This window comes from Molossus molossus, unplaced genomic scaffold (assembly GCF_014108415.1).
Source record: "Molossus molossus isolate mMolMol1 unplaced genomic scaffold, mMolMol1.p scaffold_m16_p_2, whole genome shotgun sequence".
Lineage (NCBI taxonomy): Eukaryota > Metazoa > Chordata > Mammalia > Chiroptera > Molossidae > Molossus > Molossus molossus.
The window spans coordinates 56,184,091-56,211,606 of NW_023425355.1; the positions used below are offsets into that span (position 1 = coordinate 56,184,091).

Consider the following 27,516-nt stretch of genomic DNA (forward strand, 5'->3'; position numbering starts at 1 on the left):
GATTAAAATTAATTTTCTCAATAGAGGGATTCTCCTGATTCTGTATAGTACAGGATTGCAGACTTTTCATCTCATGAGCTAATTCAGTGGCGCAAAATGTCTCACAGAGCACCTATGGCTCCTGCTTATCAGATGTCACTTTTCATTCTTAACAAAAAAAGCAGAGGCTTTATAGAAGTTATCACTTAGTAATTCTACTCATTTAATGAACACATGGTCTGAGGATAAGAAGAAAGTTATAAAGAGCGATCCCTTCTTTTTAGTTTAGGTGGAAAACCAAGACATGTACATAAATACCTACAGCATGTTGCACTTTTTACTCTCTAGTACTGATTATGGTAGGGTTTCAGAGGAACTTGTTGATGTGATCAGGAAATATTTTATAGAACATTTCAAATTGTAGGGAATATAGTCAATAATATTGTAATAACTATGTATGGGGCCAGGTAGACACTTAAAATGTCAGGGGGACCACTCTGTAAAATACGTTATTATCTAATCCTTATACTATATACCTGAAACTAATACAAAGTAATATTGCATGTAAATTGTAACTGAAAACTTTTTAAAAATATTTGAAAAGAAATTGTAGTTGGTGTTGGTGGATGGGTTGGATTTTCATACGTGGAAAGGTAACAACATTCCTTGCTGAGGAAAAGGCATAGAGAAAGGTGTGTTGTAAAGTGAGCACACAGATTACTTTAGCAGAAGGAGGGATTTATGCAGAAAGCAGAAGTAGAAGACAGTCTGGAGACAGACATTTGAAATAGTTTGTAATAAGAGGCTAGGATATTTGAAGTTTACCTATGGACAATGGGGAACTGTGGATGATGTTAAGGACTAGGGAATGGGAAAATAAAATCACAGTTGTGGGAATAGTAATTGGGCAACAATATGACAATATATAAATAGAGTTTCTGGGCTAAATTGTGTTTTTAAGTGATGGGACACCCAGTGGAAACATGTAGTAGATGGTTGGAAATAAGGGATTATTTGAGTTTGGGGAAATATAGATTTAAAATAATCTGTACATAAATGATTTGGGGCGACTTGGGAATAGATGAAATAACTGCAGGAAAATCAGAATGAGGACAGAGGCTCTAGCACAGACCAGGGACAATGACAACTATGATAAAAACAACAAGCCAGCAGTATGTTGTATATAAAAAACTAGTAAAATATTAGCCTAGGAAATACTTAGAAACCTCTTACAATCCATGAAAGGCATGCAGATGAGACTTTCAGGAGTACTACCTTAAAGCAAAAACCAGTGAGAACCTGGAAGTGGAGGAAGGAGAAAGAGACAACCCTAATGTACCTGTTGAGCAGTCAGATCCTGTCCACTTGGGGTCGCAGCTGCACATTCTAGTGTCTAGAAGAAAAGTCCCGTGTCCTGAGCACTGTTCTTGACATATAGGAAGTGGAGTTTCACAGTTGATTCCTCCCCAACCAGTAGAACAGTGACATTCTCCTTTCACACAGATTCCGTGGCTAGAACATAGTGGGTCTAAGCAGTCCTCTGAAGGCCCATAAAAGGGGGAAAGGTTAAAATGAACAAGTTTGGCCATTATATGACACCAAGACACTCACATTGATTTCTTAATATTATGCCATTTCTGCTGTTTTAATTAGGCAATAATATGACTCAGTTCAACACTGTGTTCAAATCAGAAGATTATTAACACTTAAAAATATGGTTAGATAACATAGAAATTGCATCCTAAATTTATAAAAAGAAAACCACACGTATATTGTGTGAAACTGTTAGTGGTGTGTAGCACTCCCACATAAAAGAATTTTTGATGAGTCATTCCTTGTCTTTTCTGAAATTGGAATCATAACTCCCAGAATGCCTTTTATTTTATGTGTCTAGAGGAGTTGATATATTTTTGAGTTTGAATTATTGGAGGTATTGACAAGTGACTGCTGTTGTATGAAATCATACAATATAACAAGTTTATTATAATCTCTCATTTATTCCTAAAAAGCACTAAAAATATAACATATTAAACCCAATTTAAAAAGTATTTCCTTGTGGCTTCTCTTAATATCAGGACATGGTGACAGTTTCTAATGTTTTAGAATATCACAGACTCAATTCTTTTTGCTTCTGATTCTGTGAGTTTGGAAATTTTGAATATGTGTATAATTTTTGGACACACATATATATTTTTGGAAAAATGTATAAGCTGTATTAGAAGTAGATTTCTATGCTTGCTTTGGGGAGAATTGTTTTGTTTTTAATTGAGTGACCATGGAAAATAGGAAAGTTGATTCCCAAATTCTTAGTCTTCCCATACAAATAAGTTGAGACAAAATAATTTACCATGATGCAGGTATATGTTTTGAATTACTTTTCAAGCAATGGAAAAAGGTTGGTATAATCTGCTGTTATTTGCAAGACTGGGCTGGTTTTACGGTGTGTTGTGGCAATGGAACAAAGAAAATTTAAATAAACATTATTATATTTAGTGTGATTGCCATTATAATTAGCCCATGATCTCAGGATCATTAGCACAATGCTTTAATACTTGAAGTAATCAGCGATTAAATATCAGAAGGTACATCTGATTTTATTAATTTGTTATTTGGAAGGAAAGGAAAAGCCTAAAGTATAGAATGTTGCTTTAGAAGGATGTCATTTGGTTATATTAAATACAATAACAATTTTAATAAATAATATTTAACTTAACATAATTTATTTTATTAAAAAGCTACCTTCAATGAATAAGTAAGTTATACTTAAATCAGAAGGGACCAGGCAGGTGGCAAACAGGAATGAATGAGATGGGCTGGATGTAAGAAAACAGTGTGCTGGGTGTAACTGAGAGCAGTTTAAAGGAAGCTGCTGTTTCTTGGTGCCAGTTAAATGCCACCATGTAGGAATGTGAGCTCAGGGTTATTAGATTTCTGAGTTGTTCACGAGAAGTTAGAAATAGAGATTTTTATATGACACTTTTTTATTTAAATTTTAGCAAATAAATCACATTGAACAACAAAACCACCACCACTACCACTATGTGAATCAAACAAGGACCATCCATAAACTCAGTTTAGTCTGTGGGCTCCTGGTTGTGATGACTAACTTAAAACATTTTTTCTATTGTATTTGAAAAGTTTAAATGGTTAAATATGGTATTCCATGTTATCTTGGCTATTCTACAATTTTTTTTAGTGACACCTAGAATGCTATGTTCTTTTCAACCGTTTACATAATTTAAATAAAAGGGTCTAAATTAATTAGGTTAGTTTTCATGGCAAATTATAGATGTGATAGCATCATTTTTGAGGTGAATGTGTATGTCCAGATAGAATCTGAACTTACAACTTAAATATCATGATTACAGTTGGACTATCATACAAACAATTTCCAAAAGTAACTCAGGAACTCTTGCATGCTCATGGAGCAGAATGAGATTAAACCCTTTAGAATGTTGTGTAATAGTCTTAATGAGCCATCTTTAAGAAGCAATTATAGTGCATTTTTAGTAGTTTCTATCCTGAACAATAGTTGTGATGAGACCCTCTCCCATGGTAAAGGTTTAATATTATTTCTGAAATCAGTCTTATTTAAGGAATGTGGCATGAAAAAGGTCTGATTACTAGAAAACTTATTTTCCAATGTATCTCTTTAAATGATAAAACTATTGCCATTTCAAAATATGTTTTTTTTGTGTGTGTAAAGGCTCACTTGGGGTGAATTTTAATATAAAGGCATTGCCTTGAAACTTATTAGGGATTAAGTCTGCTTCCTTGGGCATGGAGGTCAAGTTTAGCAATGAGGTATGTAAAAATAAATAATATGAAGTAATAAAAAAGGTAATTACAAATCACTCCTAAAGAAAACATTCATAAAATGGTTGCAAATGTGCATATATTGTTATTTTTATTATGTAATTTAAATATGTAGCCTAGTACACTCTGTAATAATGAAAGCATATAAATTAACACCTAAAATCATCAATATGGAAATTTTCTTTATAAAACAGTGTTAAAATGGGTGTGTGTGTGTGTGGAAATGCCATCTTTCAATACTGCTCTGCAAGGGTCACAGATACAACCTCATGTTAATATTAGAGACTGCCAGGAGAGACATGAGCTCCCCTGACTCCAACTCCTTTCTCCATGTACAAAGTAGACATGTTGAGTACTTATGGATTGCTAATGCCACTTATATCTCTACTAGAAGCATAGGATGGTGCCTTGGACAATTCAGTGGGATACAAGCCTGAAGCAATAGATGAAAATGGGGCTCTGACCTTCCTCGCATATTTCTCCTTTGTATCCTGGCACACAGATGCAGACTCCCATGATGCAGGTACCATGACCAAAGCATGTTGGGTCAATGCATTGTTCTTCTGGAACGTCACACTCTGGCCCCTTCCAGCCATTTCGACAGATACAGTGTCCTTTCTCATATTCTCCATTCCCACCACACAGCACAGGGCACGAATCTGTAGATTGGCAAATGAATTTGTAATGTTCTCATAATGCTTTTAAAATCTCCAATGAGCAAGTCTTTATTGATTCTTGTATAATATATCAGGCAAAAAAAAATTGTACTATTTATGGCGTAGCCTTTATTAAATAGGCATGTCTGTAATTGCAAACAGAAATTTCCTTTTCTGGGAGTGGGATAAAGATAAATTATAAAACTATCCTTATTGGAGAAATTATTTCAAGTATTTTATTTTGATTCCATCATACACTTAAATAATAATTATCATCATTAGTCTAAGCTAGGGGTTTTTATTCTTGTGGCTTTTCTTTCTTGAGAAGATATATGCTACTTTTAAGGAAATAATGTAAAATTTAAAAAAACTAATAAATAAAAAGTTTAGGGAGTTATTCATTTTACAAAATGTTATCTGTAAAGGTTGTGCATTTAAAGAGATCTATGCTGGACAGATGTCTATTCCCATAATACATTGTGCAGACCTACAATAGAATGCTTACTCTGCTTTGTCATTGTCTCTCTATTAAAACTGTGGGCTCCTTGAGGGCAGGGACTATATCCTTTGTCTTATTTTTTAATACCAACCATCACTTCCACTCCTACTCCCCTCACCTCCTCTAGATGTATTATAGTACTGGGAACCTAGTAAGTGCTGTAGAATTTTCTGTTGAATAGAATTTAACCTAACAAAATTAAGTGGCTGAGAAACCTGAAATTAAAGTACTAGCAGATTGAGAACTTTAGAATGTATAGAAAATGAGCAGACAGCATCGCTAAAGTGGTAACTGTGAGCCTATGGGAAAACATGATGCAATTTACCTATAGCTTTTTAAGTATTAAACTGTGGGCAAGTCTAGGAAATGGTCAAGTTCAGTAATTTTAACTTCTGATTTTCTAGTCTTCACTTTCTAGTCTACTTGCCCATTTGGTGATTGCCCAATCCATCCAGTTTACATGGAAGTTCATAAGCAATTACCTACTTTGACCACTCTTAAAGTCCATCCCTTATGAATCACTTTATGCAGGACATAGAAGTATCAATGTAGTGGTTGGGTCAGATGATCCCGGTACAAATTCCAGCTGTATGGTAACCTTGGTTAAGTTATTTCACCGCTCTGAGGTTGTTTCCTTGCCCACAAAACTGCGATAATAGCAGATCTAATTCATAGGACTATGGTAGTAAGTAGGAATTAAAAGATATAATGCAAAGTGTTTACAACAGTTCCTGACGGAATAAGTGTTCAATTTTTGGTAGTGATGGTGGGCAGTGTTGCTGCTATTGCAGCTGCTACTATGGCCACTACTGCCACTCCTCCTCCTCCTGAGTTCTCAAATGATATCCATTTTCCTAAGTCAAAAGAATAACAGAGCAACAATACCTCTAGCACAGTCAGGTCCAAGGAATCCTGGGAAACAATGACAATGGCCAGAGATACACTCTCCATTTCCATTGCAATTAGTTGAACAGTCATCCATTATTTCTATTAATAGAAAGAAAAAAATTAAAAATGAACGAATCTACAATCTACGAAGTCCTTAATACTTTTTAAATTCTAAAAACTCCGGGCCTGTAACATTCTTGCCCTCTGCTGCCTATGGAGAACTATTTAAAATCAGATGCCAAAGATTTCTGAAAGATGTTACACACAGTTCCAAATTATTAAAAGCTCCCTGGAGTTGCTGAATTGGCTATTCAAAAGTGGGACTAAAAACCAACCTCATTTCTAAAGTGCATGAAGGTTCTAGATGAATTGTATTCTTATGAGACATAATTTATAAAGATAAAAATGTATTGGGATTATAGGACATTTCTCAAAACAAAACGGGCTTAAAAATGCAATCAGAAGACTAAATCTGTTTATTTTTCAAATTTAGGTTGTAGCAAATAAAATTGTCTGCTCTAGCACCTTAAAATGTTAATCTATGCACTCTACAGCTTAAATATGATAATCAGTATTTTATTTTCATTAATAAGTGACAATGGAAGGCTTTTAAAGTAACCTCTCATGTTAAATTCACCACAACTAAAAACATTGGAACTTAAATATTTTGTTGAGAAACGCTTTCTTGACTGTAAATGCTTATCATTTCTCTGCTACTAATTTCCCTTCAATCCATTCTTAGAGAAGAATAGGCTCTAGGAGAATTAAGAAAGTTTTAAAGGTGGCCATAGGTAGTTTTGGTGCCATAAAGATCTATGCTGTCACAGAAGTTGGATAAGTCTTCTGGTATTTTGACTGAAAAGGTAAAAAGTCATAGAAAAGCCAGTCTCTGACAATGACTTTAAAAATTATAATGTTGTACATCTTAGATTTATATAATGTTATTAATCAATCTTACCTCAATAAAAATTAATAAAAATTTAGGAAGTGTTTCTAATTGAAAATTGTAGTTGCATATATAATAGCATTAAATTCCAAGTCCATGAACTATGATGATATGTATGCTTCACTCTTGTTGTTGTTGTTGTTTTTAAGTCAACTTCTTACTACTCTTTTCTGTAAGTTTTCTATACTTAGCACTCTTTAATTCTGAGTTTTATGTTCTGGTCTATTAAACTCATACTTCTCATATGCACCAGTTTTTCCTTTTCAATCCAAATTATCTACTTCATCTTGTTTCACTTAGAAAAGCTATTTCCAATTAGAAGGAGATATTCTAGGAAGTAGTCTTGTTGTCTTCCTTTGAACTATGAGAATTTATAATGAGGATCGAGAAATAGCATTTCTTCAATTGAGGGCTTTTGACCACCTCTATCAGTAGGATCACTTAAGGGACTTACAATGCAGATGCCTGGGCTTTATTCCAGATTTGCTGACTCTGTCTCTGAGGAATGTGGCCCAGTAATCTACATACTAACAGATATAGCAGGTGATCCTGCAGGTGTCCACTGCATTAAAGCACTGAGAATCAATGTTTCATATAAACTTCCATAGTTAGAGAACATCTGATCTAAACTTGGAGTTCTGCTCTGGCAGAACAAACACAAGAGAAAATAAATGGTATCTACTTGAATTGGGGGATTCTTAGAAAGCTGAGAATGAATCCAGTGGCTGTATGGATTGCCATCCTATTATCAATCAGAGGACATCATTCTTCTCTACCTCATATGAATACATCAGATGGCCTTTTGTAGGTTTGTGATGGTCTGTTCTCTTATCCCTGTTTTAGAAAACTGAACTGGATAAGAAATTGATACTTGGCATTTCTGAACTAAAACTGGGCTGGTGAGAATGTAACATTTAACAAAGAGCCAACTAACCATTTTTAACTTATTAAAACATTTATTATTTTCAGAACATCATTAATTTATTTAAAAGGTCACGGAAAAGCACAAAGTCTTTTTTTTTTAATTCTAAGATGGAACAATTATTTCTCTTTTTTCTACTTATCTAACTTTCTTGTACTAAGCAGTAGTGGCAGTTTTTAAATCTACATTTAGATTTCCCCTGCCCTGGATGGTTAATAGGAGGCCACGGAGGAAGCTTTCAAAGGTGAATATAGTTGAATTAAATTTCACACAAGTTCCTATTGACAACTTTATGAAAGTCATATTTTGAGAATGTAGCTATCATAGAAAAACATTTAATAAACTTTGTTATCAAAATAAATAAAAATCCTAAATCTTAAATCTTATCTAAAAGCTGTCTCTGGTCTCACACTGCTGCACAGAGCTTAACAGTAGCAATGCAAATGAGAAGAAAAAGGCAATATAAGAGGTTTTGGAAGCTGCCATCTCCATTGGGTATCAAAGAGACATTGGGACAGTCTAACTACAGCAGGATAACATAAATAACCAGTAATGAAAAAAAGAATGTGGTTTTCTATTTATATTGGCCTCCAGGAAACTTTTCCTTCTCTGTTTTTAATTTTACTGCAGAATCACTTCCTAGATACCATAGAGAATCATTTCAAAATTTAATGCTTATAACTCTATTTTTACACTCAGGTCTAAAACCCTTTTATATCTGTATCTGCACAGATGATGAGTTTTGCTTCTGGCATGTTTTCTCATAAGAGAAACTAAAGGTAATGATTAATCTATGGAATGAGTATGGTCTAAAAGGCATGGACTTTAGAATCAGACATACTAGGTGTCTCAAAAATTCTGCCACTTGCTGGCTGTGAGACTTTAACAAAGTATTTACTCATTCCAAGCCTTTGTTTCCTTATTTGTAATATAACTATCACTGTACTTATGCTATCAGAGTTGTGATGATAATCAAACAAGATAACTGAATGTAAAGCATCTAGTACAATGCTTAGGGCAGTATGGCACTCCATATATGATCATGTTAAAGAGCAGTTTGGCTGAGATTAGGGAATTACTGCCAACTTTGCCCATACTACTGGAAAATAGTATATATCAAGATAGGCCAGAGGCTAACCTATGTTAGTCATTCAATAAATGTTGGTTATTAATACTGTCTTGAGCTTTATTAGTAGCAGACCAAATAGAGTTAAGATCAATTAACTGATTCAGTTTTATGAATAAAGAATAAGCAGCATTTAGAATAGTTAAACTCACACAAACCTTAATTTTTAAGCAAATATATTTGCCTTTTTTTACTAAAATTAAGATAAATTATAAAAACATTAACAATTTAATGGGAAGAATTTAGAATAAATAATATATAATTTTTAATTTTTTTTGAAAATTTACTTGGATTCTTTTTAAGTAGAATTATAGAAGAGATGTTTCTCTTCTAATCTTGAAATACAACAGAAAAGTAAACAAACTGACTTGCATAAGAAAAAATCAAGTATGTTGTTGCATAGAAAAGTGACAGCTTAATATCTGGTAATAACACATATTCAAAGGTTAGGTTCTTTTTGGGAGGAAGTAAGGGACGGAAAAGAAAACCTCCAAGCATGTTTCTGGGTCTATTAATTTTTTTAAAGGTTAATAGTTTGGTTGGTGTTTTAACTTGAGCTTAGGGGTAAGGATAACTGGAAGAGAGAAAAATCTTCACAAGTATTTTCGGTCTTCTAATTGCTCAATTTCTTAGGAGAAAAGCATCATCTTATAACTCACTGGCATTTGCCTTATCAAAATTGGGCCTTGAAACAAAAGTATCATGAAAGGTGTATGTCTGTTGAATCTGCCTCAGTGAGTCTGTGAGTGGCAAAACAGTGTCATGACTTAAAATATTTGTTTTTTAATTTAACAAATACCATTTCTTTTGAAGATATAAAATCAGTAATGTATTGCTCTAGGGTAAAAATCATCAGTGCATTATTACTACCTTTCTGATTATTTTAGAAGAAAGTTTTTGATAATCTTATGGATGGAATTCCATTTTCTACTGACTCTAAATTGTCAGCATAAAGTAAAAATAGAACATAATTGTTATTAAGAGCAGATGGTATATCTATTAAGAGTCAATACATCTTCCTAAACATATGGTTGAACAGGTTTAAATAAAGGATAAAATAGTGAAAGCTGTGTAGAAAACTGACAAATGCAAAACATTTTTTCTTCTTGTAAAACACAAGTATTTTAGAAAAATTCTCACAGTAAAATACTGTGTCAATGAGTTGCTTACCCTAAGGGCTCTAAATTGCTGTAAAGCTCAGCTTTATTCACACAAAGGGTCAAGGGGAATTAATTCAACAAAAAATGACAAGAGCGAGATGTCTCTGCCCTGGATGGTTTGGCTCAGCGGTTGGAGCATCGACCTGCAGACCAGAGAGTCCCAGTTTCAGTTCCCGCTAGGGGCATGTACCAAAAAAAAAAAAAAAAAAGTGTGAGATGTCTCTGATTAACCAGGGTGAACTGTGAATAAGAGTGGGTGTAAACATTGTATTAAAACAACATGTTTTAAAAGACCTGGAGAACACTGAAAGAGCCGTTGTGATGATTTTTAAACTAAAAAATTCTAAAAGAAAGCATTTTGAATATCCTGTCATTATTCTTTCAGACTCTAAATACTCTTAGGTTATATTTTGAAACCTTAAAGTTTGGTTCTAAAATCAGTAATTGTAAAGAACTGGACTGATGTTAGTTTTTCCGTTTTAAAAGGTGCTTATTTAACTTTTTAAAATAGATCTTTAATTAACAGAGCTTTGCCTGCTTAGTCCCTTCTTCACTAAAGTTTTTCTATGCAGCCTTAGTAATTATGTTATCTGGGTAATTATTTCTACTGAAAACATACAAAACAGTTCATGTCAAGTATCCTAAAATAGCAGGGGAGCTTAAAAAAATCTTAATCAGCATTTAAACAACACTAATGACAAGAATAATGTAAGCCTTTCTCATAGTTACCTATCCTGAATAAAGAGTTTAAGACAGAATGAGCAATATGCTTAAATAACATCTATATTACTTTAACCACTGATTGTGTCTTTCTAAAGTTATACTGTCAATTCAAAATATCAGCCAAAGCAACTTACCAATTGCTGTTGTTAACACAAATACTTGTTCCATCTTTTTTCCATCATTGTAAAATGCCAGATACCAAGGTCCTTGGTCCATATACTCTATGAAACCTGTCTCCTGCAGTGAGGTTAAGATCAGATTCCTAGGGGAGTGTTGGCTATCATCAGGGCCCTTGGAGTCTTGCTTCAACAGTTGCTTTCCATCCATTAGTTTTACAAAATCAAACTGGAACAAATACAAACACAAATATGAGCCTCTACTTTTACTTTTAAACTGACGAACATCTCTAACTTCAATTGCTCTATTTCATACTTCTTTGCTTTGGAGGTGGGCAAAGAAGAAGAAGAAGTTATTCATTTTTAAGTACATTTAAACCTAAATATATATTACTAATTCCAAAAAAATCCTATACTTGTAAATGTTACAAGCTTTCAGTTTGGGAGTATTCAAAATAGTAATTTAAAAATAAATAAACCAAGAAATAGAAAAAAAGTCTTGTTTAGTATTATGCAAGAGAATATTGATATTTTACTAATGTATCTGATAGAAGATAGTTGAAACCACACATTCCTCTCAGAAATGTTACCATCACCTTCCTTACAAATTAAAGAGTTTTATGTTTTTTTAAAACAAATAAATAGTCAAAAATCGAGAACAGTCATCATCATTTACTATTTTTGTAGTAGCACATTTAGATATTCAAAGTACACTTTCCTTTTCATTCCTGATCAGTGGACAAACACATGACACTTGAGTCCTTGAACATTTTTTAACAGTCACATTTGAATAGCATTTCTAATCCCCTGCCTAGTCTGACCCAGAAGGTAAAGTCTGGACTAGAATTATATCTGCTGAAAACAAAGCAAGCCCCAGATGGTTATGAATCCATATGCTACTATTTAGCTGGAGCAGGGCCTCAAATGGGTTCATGTAAGAAAGAGATAAATAAAAGAAAATGAAACAAATTAGGTAGCTAAGATTTATAAAAGGGCATTGCAAACCATAGAGGTTTTACACATTTAAGTCATTATTTACAATAACAAGGAAATGTTTCTACCTCTAAGACAAAACCTGCCTTTTCAAATCACTTCCATTATCAGTATGCATTCCTTCATTGGGACAAGGGCTCATGAATGTATGGAACCAGGGAAGGGGGTGTGGGCACCACAGTAAGTAAGATGAGAGGACTGGGAAGTCTCATGATTATCCTGTTCTAGAAAACAGAATTCATGTTTGAAGAATATTTTATTAAAATGCCTTTTTTGAATCTGCTCCACTAAATAGGATTTATTTCTTAATGGCATTTTTTCCCCCATTCACTTCAATGTGATTATTCTGGATATTTGCTCATTGCAAAGATTGTCTGCTTTCATGTTGACTCCCACACATGTTACAAGTCACAAACCCTGAGCTAGTCAATCCACCACAGTCTAAAAGGGTCAAGAAATACCTGTAATATCAAATACCTGAGTGTGTGTAGGTGGAATGTTTCTTCTGCCATAAATCCCAAGTAGAGAGTCTTTGGCTAAAGAAATATTGAATTTCAGATATATTGGATGGTGGATAGTAATGTGGAAACGCCAGAATAAGCCAGGTGGAATGGTCTGCATGACCTGTGCACCAATGTCAACTTCTCCGGTGTCTATTGCTCGTCCCTTTTGAAATACTGGTTTTCAAAGTAAAGAAAATTACACATACATTAATCTTAATTTATAAAGCAATGGTTTTTAGTTTTTCAAGAACAGTTACATCAAAATGACTTACTTAGCTCTTTCTTCCTCCCCACAACACCCATCTTTTAAGACTTAACCCAAATTAAATATCTTCAAAGATGCCCTCTCCAACCAACCACTATAGCAATGTCTCCCTTCTATTAAACTACTATTGCATTTATTTCCATCATTTTATTCGTTTTAACCATTATTTACTGAATGCTGTCTTGGAAGTTGCAAGAGATACAAAGATTAGTAGGATGCAGTTCTTGCTCTCAAAGAGCTTAGAATATAAGAGATAAAATAGGGCAAGTACACAAATAACCATGTTGTAAAAGAAACTAAGTACTCTGATTATTCAAAGGAGGAAAAGGTATTTGGTTGGAGGATACTCCTTATTCCTAGTTGTCTCTATGACCTTTATCTTTCTTTATGTTTTTTTTCTTAGCACTCATTACCACCTAACATACAACTTGTTTTACTTATTTACTTTTTATTGCCTGTTTTCCCCAATACAATATAAGCTCCATGAAGCTGTGCCTGTTTTGTTCATTGCTTTATCCTCAGTAATTAGAAGAATGTAGACAAAGAGTATGTGATAAGTAGATATTCATTTAATAAATGAATGAATTAGAAAAAAAAGTATTTATGGGAAGTGGTATTGAATATGGGCCTTAAAAGAGGGAGAGGATTTTTACAGAGCTGTTGGGAAGCTTGTTCCACACGGAAGGAACACTTTGAGCCAAAAAAAAAAAAAAAGAGGAAAGAAAATTATAAAGCTAAGGTGTATATATAGAAAAGCAGTTGGAAATAGAGTTGGAAGGCAAGAATGGCATCATATTCTACAGAGCCTTAAATGTCATTTTTAAAGGGTGTATTTAATACAGAATATAAAGCCATTGAAGATTTTTAAGAAGAGTGGAGAGCTCTAGGTACACGAGAAAGGCTAACCTTAAGACAGAAGATAGGATGATTTATGCAGAGAGACATAAGAATAATACAGAAATTATGGGGCAATAATCAGTCAAAATTACATGAACATCTAAATTTAGGGTGGTTCAACAGCTCATATGGAAAAAATACATTCTAGTCCATTGTAAAATAAACAAGGGGTACTATATCAAACTAACATTATGCTAATTGAAATAATTCACTCTGAAAAAGACGAGTACCATATCATTTCACTCATGCGTGGAATTTAATGAACAAACTGAACTACCAAGTAAAATAGAGATCACCTTTAATCTTGATTGGGGTATTGAGCAGAAAAAAAAAAGAGAGAGAGAGAAAGAACTCATGGACAAGAGTGTGGTGATTGTGGTGGGGGTGGGTGATGGTGGAAGACATATGAGGGGCTATATAATGTTGGAAAAAAGATAAAATAAAATAAAGAAAAAACTAATTTAAAAATGATTATTTACAACAAAAGGAAAAACCAAGTAATGGAAATGACAACATACAAATGGAAGAAAATTTTATCAAGCTATATATCTGAAAAGAGGTGAATACCCTATATAAAATATATATATATGTTTTTTTATTAATTGATTTTTGTTACAGATGTTTCTCATTTTCCCCCATTGATACCCTCCGCCCCATCCCCAACTTTGTTGTCTATGTTCATTGGTCATGCATATCTGCAAGTAACTTCTGTGGTTTACTCTTCTTCCCCTAACCCCCCTCCTCTGAGGCTTGTCAGTTTGTACCCCTCTATATCTCTGGGTTAATTTTGTTCAGCAGTTTGTTTAGTTCATTATTTTGTGCAAATAAGTGAGATCATGTGATATTTGTCTTTCTCAGCTTGGCTTGTTTTATTGAACATAATACTCTCCAGGGCCTTCCATGCCATCTCAAAGGATAAGAGATCTTTCTTTCTTACAGCTGCATAGTATTCCATTGTGTACATATACCACAGCTTTTTAATCCACTCATCTACTGATGGACACTTGGGTTGTTTCCAGATCTTAGCTATTATAAATAGTGCTGCTATAAACATAGGGGTACATATATTCTTTCTGATTGGTGTTTCAGGTTTCTTAGGGTATATTCCTAGAAGTGGGATCACTGGGTCAAATGGAAGTTCAATTTCTAACTTTTTGAGGTAACACCATAGTGTTTTCCACAATGACTTCAACAGTCTGCATTCCCACCAGCGGTATACTAGAGTCCTCTTTTCTCCACACCCTTGCCAACACTTGTTTGATGATTTGTTAATGGCAGCCATTCTGACAGGTGTGAGGTGATACCTCATAGTTGTTTTAATCATCTCTGATGATTAGTGATGTTGAGCATTTCTTCATATGTCTCTTGGCCATTTGTATGTCCTTTCTGGAGAGGTGTCTAGGTCCTCTGCCCATTTTTTAAATTAGGTTTTTGTCTTCTTTTTATTGAGTTGTATGAGCACTCTATATATTTTGGAAATTAACACCTTATCTAATTCATCATTGGCGATTATGGTATGCCATATAGTGGGATCCCTTTCCATTTTGATGGTTGTTTCTTTTGCTGTGCAGAAGCTTTTTAGTTTGATGTAGTTCCATGTGTTCATTTTTTTCATTTGTTTCTCTTGCCTTAGGTGTTGTATCACTAAAAATTATGCTGCGTATGATGTCCAAAATTTTGTTGCCTACATTTTCTTCTAGAATTTTTATGGATTCACAAGTTACACTTAAGTCTTTTATTTATTTTGAGTTTATTCTCGTGTGTGGTGTAAGTTGGTGTTCTAGCTTCATTTTTTTTTGCAAGTAGCTGTCCAATTTTCCCAACACCATTTATTGAAGAGACTGTCTTTGCTCCATTGTACACTCTTGCCTCCTTTGTCTGTGTTAACACAGGGTGTCCACTGGTCCAATGGTGCCAGGTTCCCTGATGGGCTCAGGTTGTTGGGTGCTAGCTGCTCCCACTGCCTCCTCCCAGGAAAGACCCAGGATCTTCCAAAATGGTGGGACCTCCCTGCAGCACAGGGAGAAGCGCCATGAAGAGCCGCTTACGCAGGTAGCCGGCTGCTCCTGTCCACAGCACTGGGACCTTCTGCTCCATGTCTCTGTACTACATGAGTTTGCTCATCCACCTTCACATCCACTCACACTTTCTCGCACACTAGCTCACTCTCTCACACACTCACCCTCCCTCCAGGCCTGTCCACTGTCATCTCTGTGAGTTACATTTTCCAAAATGTATTTTTTTTTAAACTCCTATAGCTCAATTATAAAAAAAGCAAATAATTCACATTAGAAAATGGGCAAAAGACCTAAATAGATATATTTGCAAAGAACACACACACATAACCAATAGGTACATGAAAAGGTGCTCAACATTACTAATCATTGTGAAAATACAAATCAAAACTACAGTGAGATATCAAGTCACACCTTTTACGTTGGTTATTATTAAAAAGGCAAGCGATAACAAGTGTTGGTGAGGATTTAGAGAAAAGGGAAGCCTTATACTCTCTTGCTGGGAAGGAAAATGGTATAGCCATTTTGGAAAATAGAATAGTGGTTCCTCAAAAAATAAAAAAATTGAACTACTGTATCCTACTACAGCAATCCTACTTCCGTGTGCATACTTGAAGCAACTGAAATAAGGATCCTGAAGAGATATCTGCACACCCATGCTCATTGCTGCATTATTTACAATAGCCAAGATATAGAAACGACCTTCGATGGATGAATGGATAAAATTTTTGATAGGAACACACATACACGAACTAGAATAATAGAATGTTATTCACCCATAAAAGGGGAAAGAAATTCTGCTATTTTCAACAAAATGGATGAGTCTGGAGGGCATTATGCTAAGTGAGATAAGCCACACAAACACCAGAACTGTATGATATCACTCATATGTGGAATCTTAAAAAAAAAATAGAATGGTGGTTGCCAGTGCTGGAAAGAGGGGAAAATGGGGTGATATAGGTAAAAGGGTACAATTTTCATTTATAAGAAGTTTTGAGGATCTAATGTATAGTATGGTGGTTATAGTTAATAATACGGTATTGTATACTTCAAACTAAATCTTAAGCATTCTCACCACACACACATAAAAGAGTTGACTAGGTTAGCTATGTGAGATAATCAATGTGTTAATTATCTTGATCTTGGTAATCATTCTACAATGTATATGTTTTTCAAATTATCATGTTGTACACTTCATTTTTACTTATTTATTTTTAATCTTCACCCAAAGATATTTTTCTATTTATCTTCAGATAGAGTGAGAGGTAGAATGAGGGAGAGAGGCAGAAACATCGACATGAGAGGGACACATCAACTGGTTGACTCCCGCACTACCCTGACCTGGGCCGAGGACAAACTGAAACCGAGGTACTTGCCCTTGATTGGAATCGAACCTAGGACTCATTGATCCGTGGACCGACACTACCGCTGAGCCAAAACGGCTAGGGCTCACGTTGTACACTTTAAATAATACAATTATATTTGTTAGTTATTCTTCAATAAAGTTAAAAAACAATCACATATTATCTGGGAAGTGTAAAACTGGATTATCCTGAACAATGGCACAAATATCAATTTATTTCAGATAATTATATGTTTAAAAAATCTTATATAATTTTAAGTGCAAATGTTAAAAAGCAAAAAAACAAAAACAAAAAAAAACAACAAACAATTTTCTGAACTAGCATAGAGAAAATAATAGTAAAATTAAAATAGTTTAAACAAAAGCAAGAAAGGGAGGACATAGACTGTAATGGTTAATTAGAAAACATAAAAGAAAGAAGATAACTTTCATATATCTATATCTACAATTAAAACAAAGAGCAATGGCCCAGCTGGTGTGGCTCAGTGGAATGAGCGTAATCCCGTGGACTGAGAGATCCCGGTTGATTCCTGGTCAGGGCACATGCCTGGGTTGCAGGCTCAATTTCCAGTAGAAGTTGTGCAGGAGGCAGCTGATGGGTGTTTCTATCTCACATCCATGTTTCTACCTCTCTTTCCGTTCCTCTCTCTCTAAAAAATCAGTAAAATCATATTTAAAAAATAATAAATTAAGAAACAAAGAGCAATGAACTTAAACACTTGTGTTAAAATAAAAGAACCACCATTCTGAACCAAAAAGTAAAATCAAATTATATTTTTTGACAAAACATATATCTAAAATATAGAGTGATAACAATAAAAAGTTATTTCCCCAGGAAGAAAAGTAAATAAATAAATAAATAAATAAATAAATAAATAAATAAATAAAAGAAGAAAGACAATGTAAAGGAAAATCTATAACAGAGCTTCTTAAAACTGAATGAGCATAAGAAAAGGGTCTTATTAAAATGCAAATTATGATTCTGTTGGTCTGAGATTTGATACCTCTAACAAGTTCTCATTAATGCCTATGTTGAGTGGTCCACATTCCACACACTGATAGGCAAAATTCTTAGGACACTGGGACACTAGATGTGGGGGCAAAGGGAAGGTCAAAATTGACCCCATGATTGTGAGTTTGGATGATTTAGTGCTGGTAGCAGAAACAAGAATCCTAGAAGAAGGTTTGTGTGAGAGGATGTTGAGTTTGGACAATCAGATCTTTATTATTTATTGCCATATTTTCTAGTAATTTCTGATGTGATAATCTAATATATATTTTTGTGAAATTCTTTGTTATGTGGTAGTAAGGAAAAAGGGTATACAGGAGGATTGCCTTGATCTTAAGTAAGGAGGATTACACCTCAGGAGGGAAAGTTCAATATGACCTCATTTTACACCACCTTTATATTTTTCAGCCATCTACTCCTTCCCCACATCAAATACAGTTTAAAAATACATATGGTCTCTGTCCTTTTAGTTCATTATGAAACACACCTGCAGTGGCTTTATTCAGAGGGCAATGCCTTACAGCTTTTAACTTCCTAAAATACCTCCATTATTGCTTCTTGTGTTAAGGCCAAGAGTAATAACTATTTTAAGAATGTTCACTGTTAACTGTTAATAATACATTTCAAATGCAATTTTAACATAAGTATGTATTATAGGACACATAATTTTGTGAAATTGACATTTATAATAAGATATACCCTTGAGATGATGAATGACCGAGGATCTCATTGTTCACTGAAAGGTACTTTTTTTCTGTTTCAAACAGAACAGTTTGGTGCCCAAAGGGTTGATTATGCATTTATCTCTTAATGTCCTGAGGCTGACAAATGTCTTCAATGGCTCATGTTTATGTGGACTCTTACTTCTGTTCTCAACTTAATGTTCAGATTGTTCAACTACTATCCTTATTGGGGGATTTTATCACTTCCTAACATGCATCATTCACTCATGCAAACAGTATTATAAGTATAAAGCAATGTTTAATGATTTAGGTTTAGCAAACACTATTTTAAAGGTTCTGAAAACAGCTTTTAATGAAAACAGATGCTCTCATTTCTAAAAAATCAAGGCAAAACTGGCCGATGGACATTAACCTTTATATAAGAGCCTTACCAAATGCTACACCATCTCTTCCATCTTCACTTTATAGCATCATATATTGCATAATGAGGCTACTTAAATGTTATTCACTAAATCAAAAGAAACTCGTGAAATTATGTTGCTGCAGATTCCTGGTTATTAGAATTACTGAATATCCAAAGCATATAATTGTAAGATATTTATAAAAATATTTTTAACAGAAGATGCTCTTACCCTTTGAGAGCTTGCATCATAGTTAAGGCAAGATAAGCAAAGAGAAATGAAAACAAGAATGAACATTTGGACTATAATTTAAATAAAAATAGCAAAGCAAGCTAGTTTCTGTGATTTGGTATAAGAGGAGAAATTTTTACAGTCTGCAGATGAAAAATTTTGCAGCCTCTAAGCTTTTAGAGCTTAGTGCATCAGAAAGGAAGGTATCTTCCTGTTAACATTTTATATCACTAAGTAGCCATCTTCATTTTATCTTCTCTCAAAATTAGTTATGAATTATGATGTAGTGATTATTAGGTCTTTTATTATTTTTCTTAATGTAGCTCAAACTAAAAGAGGAAAATGTTTCGTGCAGAAAAATAGCATGTAATATGATTTTAGGAAGAAATTCTGCATCCATATAGGTAAGTGGAATAATTTTGGCCAAACTTAACACTAACTTTGATTCTTTATTTGCAAATTGACAGCAGCAAATTAAAACATGTATAATGCTAAGGTATAGTTTTTGTAATATTCATGTTTTTATTGTTATGTAATCACTTATTTTACTGAAACATATCAGAAGACCCAAGAATACTGTATTCTCCAGTAACTTCATTTCACAAATCCAAGATGAAGTGCAGAGAGCCACAATTATATCAAACTTCGCAGTACTGCCTCACCAATAACCACAAATTCAGTTTGAGGTAAACACACTCTTTTTTGGTTACAACACAGGCATCAATTGCTGAGTGGGGGAAAAAAATAACTAATGGGAGTTAAGTTCAAGAATGAAAAGTTAAGTTACCTGGAAGGTAAATATGGAGGCCAGGAAATGTTGTCAGACACGTGTGTAGTGGCTGTATTGACTAAACCAAGGTTTCATTATTTCTACACTCAGACATATACTAAAATACTAATAACATGATTAATAATAACATGGCCTTTACCAGATAGTGAGTAAATAACTATATTCTGGATATATTTGTTTATTTTTTTTACTTAATATAGCCAGCATGCTACATTCAATTATTCTGTGTAAAACTCAGTAGAACATAAGTAGAAGATACTGACACATGGTCAGATATTTCACTATCAGGTCTTTGTATAAAAATGACTATGGTTAAAAGCTGTGGTATAGTCCATGACAACAATCTTAGTAGTCTTCTAAAGATATTTTCAAATTCTATGAAAATTGTCTAAGCTAAGAAGATACTGCTTTAAAACCAAAGGAAATATTATTCAAAGAGATGGAAAAGAAATACACCTTAAGATCATATTTGCCCTTCACGTCACCCTAAGGCAATTTCAAAATTTTCAAAAGATATAATCAAATGGTTTTGGTATGGTCTTTCACCTGAATTAGTCCTAGTCTTATGATTTACGTACTATCCTTTTTGTGTTCCTTCGAGTATAATAATTGTTTCACAGTAACAGGTCTTCGCAAAATTTAAAATATTAGTGCTTGAAACAAAACAGGAAAGTGAAAGCAACCTCTACTCCTTGTAATCAAAAGCAGTGAAAAGATGAAGAAAAGACAGTGAAAACCTATCCCTTCCATCTATGTAGCCTTGTATAATTTTCCTTATATGAACTTTTGAAGAGAAATAAGTATTCAACTCTCAATTCTACAGGGATATATATTCCAGATTGTGTATCACACACAGCTTTTTATACCCATTATATAACCCAGGAGTAAGCAGAAGAAAGAAAAGGAAGAATGAACCTTGTGCATAGTAGGCACTTGGTAAATACTGTTTGTGTGAATTAATAAAATAGTAATGTTAGTAATATATTTAGTAACATTTATAAGTCATTTTGACATTTCAGTACAAGTTATGGTGGGAGTAAGAATCGAAACCATCTGCACACAAAGACCTTTGGAAATAAACTGTGAATAAAATATGTTTAGAAATAAAATCCTTCTGTCTTACTGACACTGATAATAGATAGCTGATTGTGTAAAAAAAGTTCATTAACTAATCTTACACTTAAGAAATACATTATTGTGTAAGTGTAAAGAGTTAAGTCCAGACACAGAAAAACTTCAAATTCCAGGACAGTAGCATATCTAGTATTGCTTACATCTCAGAAATGAAATAGAATTGTTAAAATTTTACCCTTAATTATAGGACTAATTTTGAATTGCATTTTGACTCTGTACATCTGTTTGTTGAACATATTATTTAAAAGACATAATTCCCCTTTGAGGATTTTTTTGCAAAAACTTCTACTTCCCTATAAAACTTTAAAGTTTCCCAGTTCTTCTGGAGTGAATTATTGATCATTAAGTAGTACAGTATTCACAAAAATTAGTTTCCAAATTTTAGGCTTTCCTGACTTGACATAGAATCTTACACAGTGAAATAGAAATTAGATTTGCAGAATCTGAGTATGTTGATTACCAATGGTATAGAAATTAGCCAATCTCTTTGAATTTCTTTGGTGAAAACTGGAATTGATATAAAGCTCAGATTTATCATCACATTATTATATGTTCAATCACATATACAGAGTCATGGGTCAACACAGAATAAATATCTTCTTAAAAATAATATTGTCATTTGCAAAAATAACATTCAAAACTTAATGAATATGGATACATGTAATAAAAAATCCAAAAAATAAAATTAAAAAAAATTTATTTATAATATCTAAAATAATTTAAAACTTAGGAATACAGCCCTGGCTGGGTGGCTCAGTTGGTTTGAACATCATTCCATACCACAAAAGATGGTAGGTTTGATTCCCGGTTAGCTACATACCTAGGTTGTGGGTTTGATCCCCAGTGGGGGCATGTACGGAGGCAACCAATTAATGTTTCTCTCCCACATTGATAATTCTCTATTTCTCTCTCTCCCCTTTCCTCTCCCTGAAATCAATAAAACCATAACATTGGGTGAGGATTAAAACAAATTAGGGATAAATTTAAAAAAAGAAGTTGCAAGAATTGTACACTGAGAAACATAAAACAACATTGAAAGAAATTAAAGAAGACCTAAATAAATGGAAAAACATTCATTTTCATAGATCAAAAGATTTACTATTGTAAAGATGGTAATATTTCCCACCTTGATCTACAGATTGAATGCAAACCCCATCAAATTTCTAACTCCCATTTTTTGCAGAAATACACAAGTTGAATTAAAATTAAATGGAAATGCAAGAGAACCAGAAAAAACTAAAAAAAGTCATTAAAAATATGTTGATCTCACATTTTCTAATTTCAAAACTTATTACAAAGCTACGGTAATTAAGACAGGTAGTACTGACATTAGGATAGATGTATAGCTCAGTGGAATAGAATTGAGAGTCAAGGAATGAAACATCACATTTATGATCATTTAATTTTCTAACAAGGGCATCCGGACAATTGAATGGAGGAAAGAGTAGTGTTTTCAACAAGTGGTACTGGAAAACAGGATATCTACAAGCAAAAGAGTGAAGTTGAACCACTCCCTCACACTATACACAAAAATCAACTCAAAATAGACCAAATATCTAAATTTAAGGACTGGACATATAAAATTCTCAGGTGAAAACATAGGCATAAATCTTTGTGACCTTGGATGTGACAATAGTTTCTTAGATACGACATCAAAAGCACATACGACAAAATAAAAACAATAGATGAATATGACGATCAAAATTAAAAACATTTGCACTTGAAAGGACACCATCAAGAAAATAAGAGACAGCTCTTTTCTCCCAGAGTGAGAGAATATATTTGTAAATCATACATCAGATAAGGGAGTTGTATACATTCAGAAGCCTTACAATAAAAGGACAGACCTATTGAAAAATGGGCAAAGAATCTGAGTAGACATTTCTCCAGAGAAGACATGCAAATGGCCAACAAGCACAGGAAAAGAAGCTTAACATCATTTGTTTTCAAGGGCATGTAAATTAAATCCACAATGAGATATTGCTTCATACCCACAAGGTTAAAATAAAAACCAAAGACACTAAGAAGTGCTGACAAGGATGTGGAGATATGGTCACCCTCATTCACTGCTAGTGGGAATATAAAATGTTGCAACTTCTTTAGAAAGCAGTTTGGCAGTTCTTTAAAAAATTAAAAATTAAACATAGAAATACCATATGACCAGGCCATTTCACACTTAACTATATACCAAAAATTATTTAAAACAGATGTTCTAATAAAAATTTTTACATAGCTGTCCATGACATCATTACTCATAATAACTTCAAAAGTAAAAATTCACAAAAGATCTATCAACTGATGAATGGATAAACAAAAGGTGGTATATACCCATGCAATGGAATAGTATGCGGTCATAAAAAGGAATAAAATACTGATACCTGCTAGAACATGGACAAACCTTGAAAACATTATGCAAAGTAAAAGAAGCCAGACACAAATGGCTACACATTAATGAAATATACAAATAAGCAAATATATAGAAACACAAAGAAGACTGTTGGTTACCAGGGGCTGGGGATAGGTGAGGATGTGGAATGACTGACAAAGGCTATGAGGGTTTTTTTTTTTTTTTTTTGGTATGATGAAAATGTTCTAGAATTAAATAGGAGTGATAGCTACACAACGTTGAATATTCTAAGAATCAATGAACCATACACTTTGAATTAGTGAATTATATAGTATGTAAATAATATGTTGCAAAAAATATGGTTAGAAGTTATAAATTTGCATGCACAGCCCCCACACACACGCTTTTATACCCTGTCACAAGAGTGTTGATGTGTTTCCAAGTATTTTTAGGTCACCTGTTACCTAGAAGCTGAACTGTCTCTTGGCCAATTCTTTTAGAATGTGTAACTGGTAGTACACAGCAATGATGCCTATTTTCTATATTTTATACAATGTTATAGATTTGTTATATTTAGGTTATTATAATCAAATCACTCTAGACTGATGGTGGCAGGACAGCTGGTCATAGATCATAGATTACTTTATCCAGCTCCTTTTGTGTCTTAGAATGGGTCCCCAGAGGACAAGGCAGTCACATCTGTCTAAACTCTTGACATCAACTTACTAGACATTTAATGAAGATAATATATTATGATACACTTATCCTAGAGTTGAGAGTAATGAGAGGGTTGTATATCTTCTTCTACTGGGTCTCAGGAAAGAGAGGCCGCCAGTTCTCATGGGTTGTCATATTGATATAGCCTTTGATTTCAACCTTTTCGGAACCCAGAAAACCTTTAATAATATAAAATTAAAACTACTCACAAACAAAAGTCATTACAGACAGTAATAAAAATAACAAGAGTAATAATAATCATAATAGATTGTAGCATTTATTGATCACTAACTGTGCCTTCTCTTTGAATCCCTACCTCTGATTTCCACTTTACCAAAATGCCACATTCTTACTCGGTGTGCCATGCAATTTTGCATCCAAGTTTGTCTCTGAGGCTCCTCCCTCCTCTTCTCTCCTACCCAGGGACTTTGGTCTCTTCTGATCTCCTTTCTTACTGGCATCCTCAATGTCTCTCTTTCTATTGTTTTCTTATTAATTGCCTTCAAACAAGCACAAACCTGTCTTATTTAAAAAATCAAAAAACAACAACAAAAAACAACAAAAGGACCTAACTGTCACTTCATCTAGTTATACATTTAATTCCTTTTCCTTGCTAAACTGTCTCCATCTGCTGCCTATATTGCTTCATTATTTATTTACGACTTAGACTATTACCATTTGCATTTTGCCCTTACCACTCTATTATTTCATTCTCCTAAATATGCACTCTTTAAGGTCAACTAGGATAGATTTTTCTTGTTTCTCAAGGCCCAGCTCAAACTACTTCTATAATAACAGTCATTTTTTCATGTTCTTTCTTTTAAGCCTCTTAATCACCTAGCTATCTTATTTCTTCTCTTTCTGTACAAGAGTCGCACAATATTTTGCATTGTTTGTTTCTTCCAGCTATTTTATTTAATGGGAACTTTCTCAAGAGCAGCGGTTCTCAACCTGTGGGTCACAACCCCTTCGGGAGTCAAAAACCCTTCACAGGGGTCACCTAAAACCATCGGAAAACACATATTTCCGATGGTCTTAGGAACCGAGACACTGCTCCTCTGTTTGTTTCCAGGTGGGTCTGCCCACATGCAGATATGCCCACATACAGATATGCAAACATATGAGTACATGGTGTGATAACATCATCACGCCAACCCCATCACATACACCCTGTACAAATACAAGTGTATGTGGCAGGGTTGGTGCCATAATGTAGTTATGCGGACCAGTCACACATGTGTAGAGAGCAGCTATTGTGTAGAAAGCACCTACTCTGTTAAAAGCAGCTACTATGTTGAAAGAAGCAGTATTGGAGATAAAACAACACTTCATGAATTATAATTACTGGGTAAATGTAAAATCATGTACTGTAAAATCATCAACTACTGCAAAAAAAATATATCTGTACCATGGGAACTTAATCTGGATGCTGATCGATCTTTTTATATTCAGCTGTGGTTGATATGAACACTGCCCCCTTGTGATAGTAATAGGTATATAAAAAAACAACACAGAATGGTAAATCATAGAAAACTTTCATGAGCTGTATTGACTAAACTATGCCATGTATCATCTTTTGTATTATTAAAGCTATTGTTATATATTATTTTCATTAGCAAACCATCCCATGACAATGGATTGTGTAGAGAAGAACATTAAGAAAATATAGTGAGGATTTTTTACAGTATGGTTTTACCTCAAGAATTACAGCAGGAAGTGAGAAGCCACAATGTGTTATTTGTTGTGAAGTTATATCAGCCGGATCTATGAAGCCGAAGAAACTAAAACTCCATTTTCATAGCAAGCATCTAAGCTTTGCCAGCAAGGATACCAACTATTGTAGAAGCAAAGCTGATAGACTCAAGAAAGCCAGACTTGACACTGGTGGCAAGTACCACAAACAAAATGTAGCAGCCATTGAAGTTTCATATTTGGTGGCACTCAGAATCACCAGAGCTATGAAACCTCACACCATTGCTGAGGATTTAATGTTGCCAGTGGCCAAAGACATTGTTCAAGTTATAATTAGAGACAAATTTGTTATGAAATTGAGTGCAATTTTTTTATCTAACAACACTGTCCACAGAAGAATAGATGACATGTCTGCTGATATTCTTGATCAGGTAATCCAGAAAATTAAATCTGCTCCACTTCCAATATTTAGCATCCAGCTTGATGAATCTATAGATGTTGCAAACTATTCACAGTTACAGGTTTACATGAGGTATATTAATGATGACGTCTTTAAAGATGAGTTTCTTTTTGCAAACCTCTCGAAATGACAAGTACTGCATGTGATGTATTTGACACAGTTGGTTCATTTCTGAAAGAGCATACGATCTCTTGGGAAAAGGTTTGTGGTGTTTACACAGACCGTGCTCCAGCTATGCTAGGATGTTGATCTGGATTTCAACATTTGGTACTGAATGAGTCACCAAAAGTCGTTGGAACTCACTGTATGATTCATCAGCAAATATTCATAATAATGATGCTGCTACAAGAGTTACAAGAAGTAATAAAAAGTGTCATAAGTTCTGTCAATTTTGTAAAGGTGAGCATCTTTAAACAGTCGACTGTTTTCGCAACTGTGCAACGACTTGGATGCGCCAAACAATGCTCTGCTATTTCACACTGAAGTGAGATGTTTGTCGACAGGAAAAGTTTTAAAATGTGTTTTTGAGCTTCATAATTAACTCAAAATGTTTTTTAATCTGAAAGAAAGACTGCAGTTTGAAGCACTTTTCAGTGATAACAGTGAACTGCAGAAAATAGCTTACTTGGTTGACATCTTTGCCATCTTGAATGAGTTAAATTTATCACTGCAAGGACCAAATGCAACATGCCTCAATTTGTCTGAAAAGATCCGATCATTTCAAATAAAAATTCAGCTTTGGCAAAAAAAAAATTGGATGAAAATAAAATTTACATGTTGCCTACCTGATCTGCTTTCTTTGAGGAACATGATATTGAACCAGATAAAAGAATTCCGGAGATAATTTCTGTGAATGAACACTTGCACCTGCTTGCAGACAAAATTTCATTGTACTTTCCAAATCTACCTGACACGCTATTTGCACTTGCCAGAAGCCCTTTCACAGTCAAAGTTGACGATGTTCCTGAGACAGCACAAGAGGAGTTCATTGAACTTATTAACAGCGATGCAGTGAGAACTGATTTGTCTACAATGCCAGTTACAAAATTCTGAATCAAGTGTTTGTAGTCATATCCTGTTCTGTCTGAGACTGTGTTGTGCCTTCTTCTTTCCCATTTTCAACAACATATCTTTGAGAAACAGCGTTTTTCAGCTTGTTGGTTATCAAGTCTAAATACAGAAGTA

General features: G+C 34.0%; 1 protein-coding gene across 3 annotated transcripts in view; it reads right to left on the bottom strand.

The window, feature by feature from the left end:
- Nucleotides 1-27,516, bottom strand: part of TENM1 (teneurin transmembrane protein 1) — an 883,219-nt gene that overhangs the window by 398,962 nt on the left and 456,741 nt on the right. For all 3 annotated transcript variants that reach the window (XM_036271240.1, XM_036271239.1, XM_036271238.1), the window contains exons 7-11: nucleotides 12,302-12,501; nucleotides 10,850-11,060; nucleotides 5,836-5,937; nucleotides 4,260-4,454; nucleotides 1,319-1,519 (exon numbers count right to left, since the gene is read on the bottom strand). In XM_036271240.1, coding sequence (XP_036127133.1) covers nucleotides 1,319-1,519; nucleotides 4,260-4,454; nucleotides 5,836-5,937; nucleotides 10,850-11,060; nucleotides 12,302-12,501 — 909 coding nt within the window. The remainder of the gene's footprint in view (nucleotides 1-1,318; nucleotides 1,520-4,259; nucleotides 4,455-5,835; nucleotides 5,938-10,849; nucleotides 11,061-12,301; nucleotides 12,502-27,516) is intronic.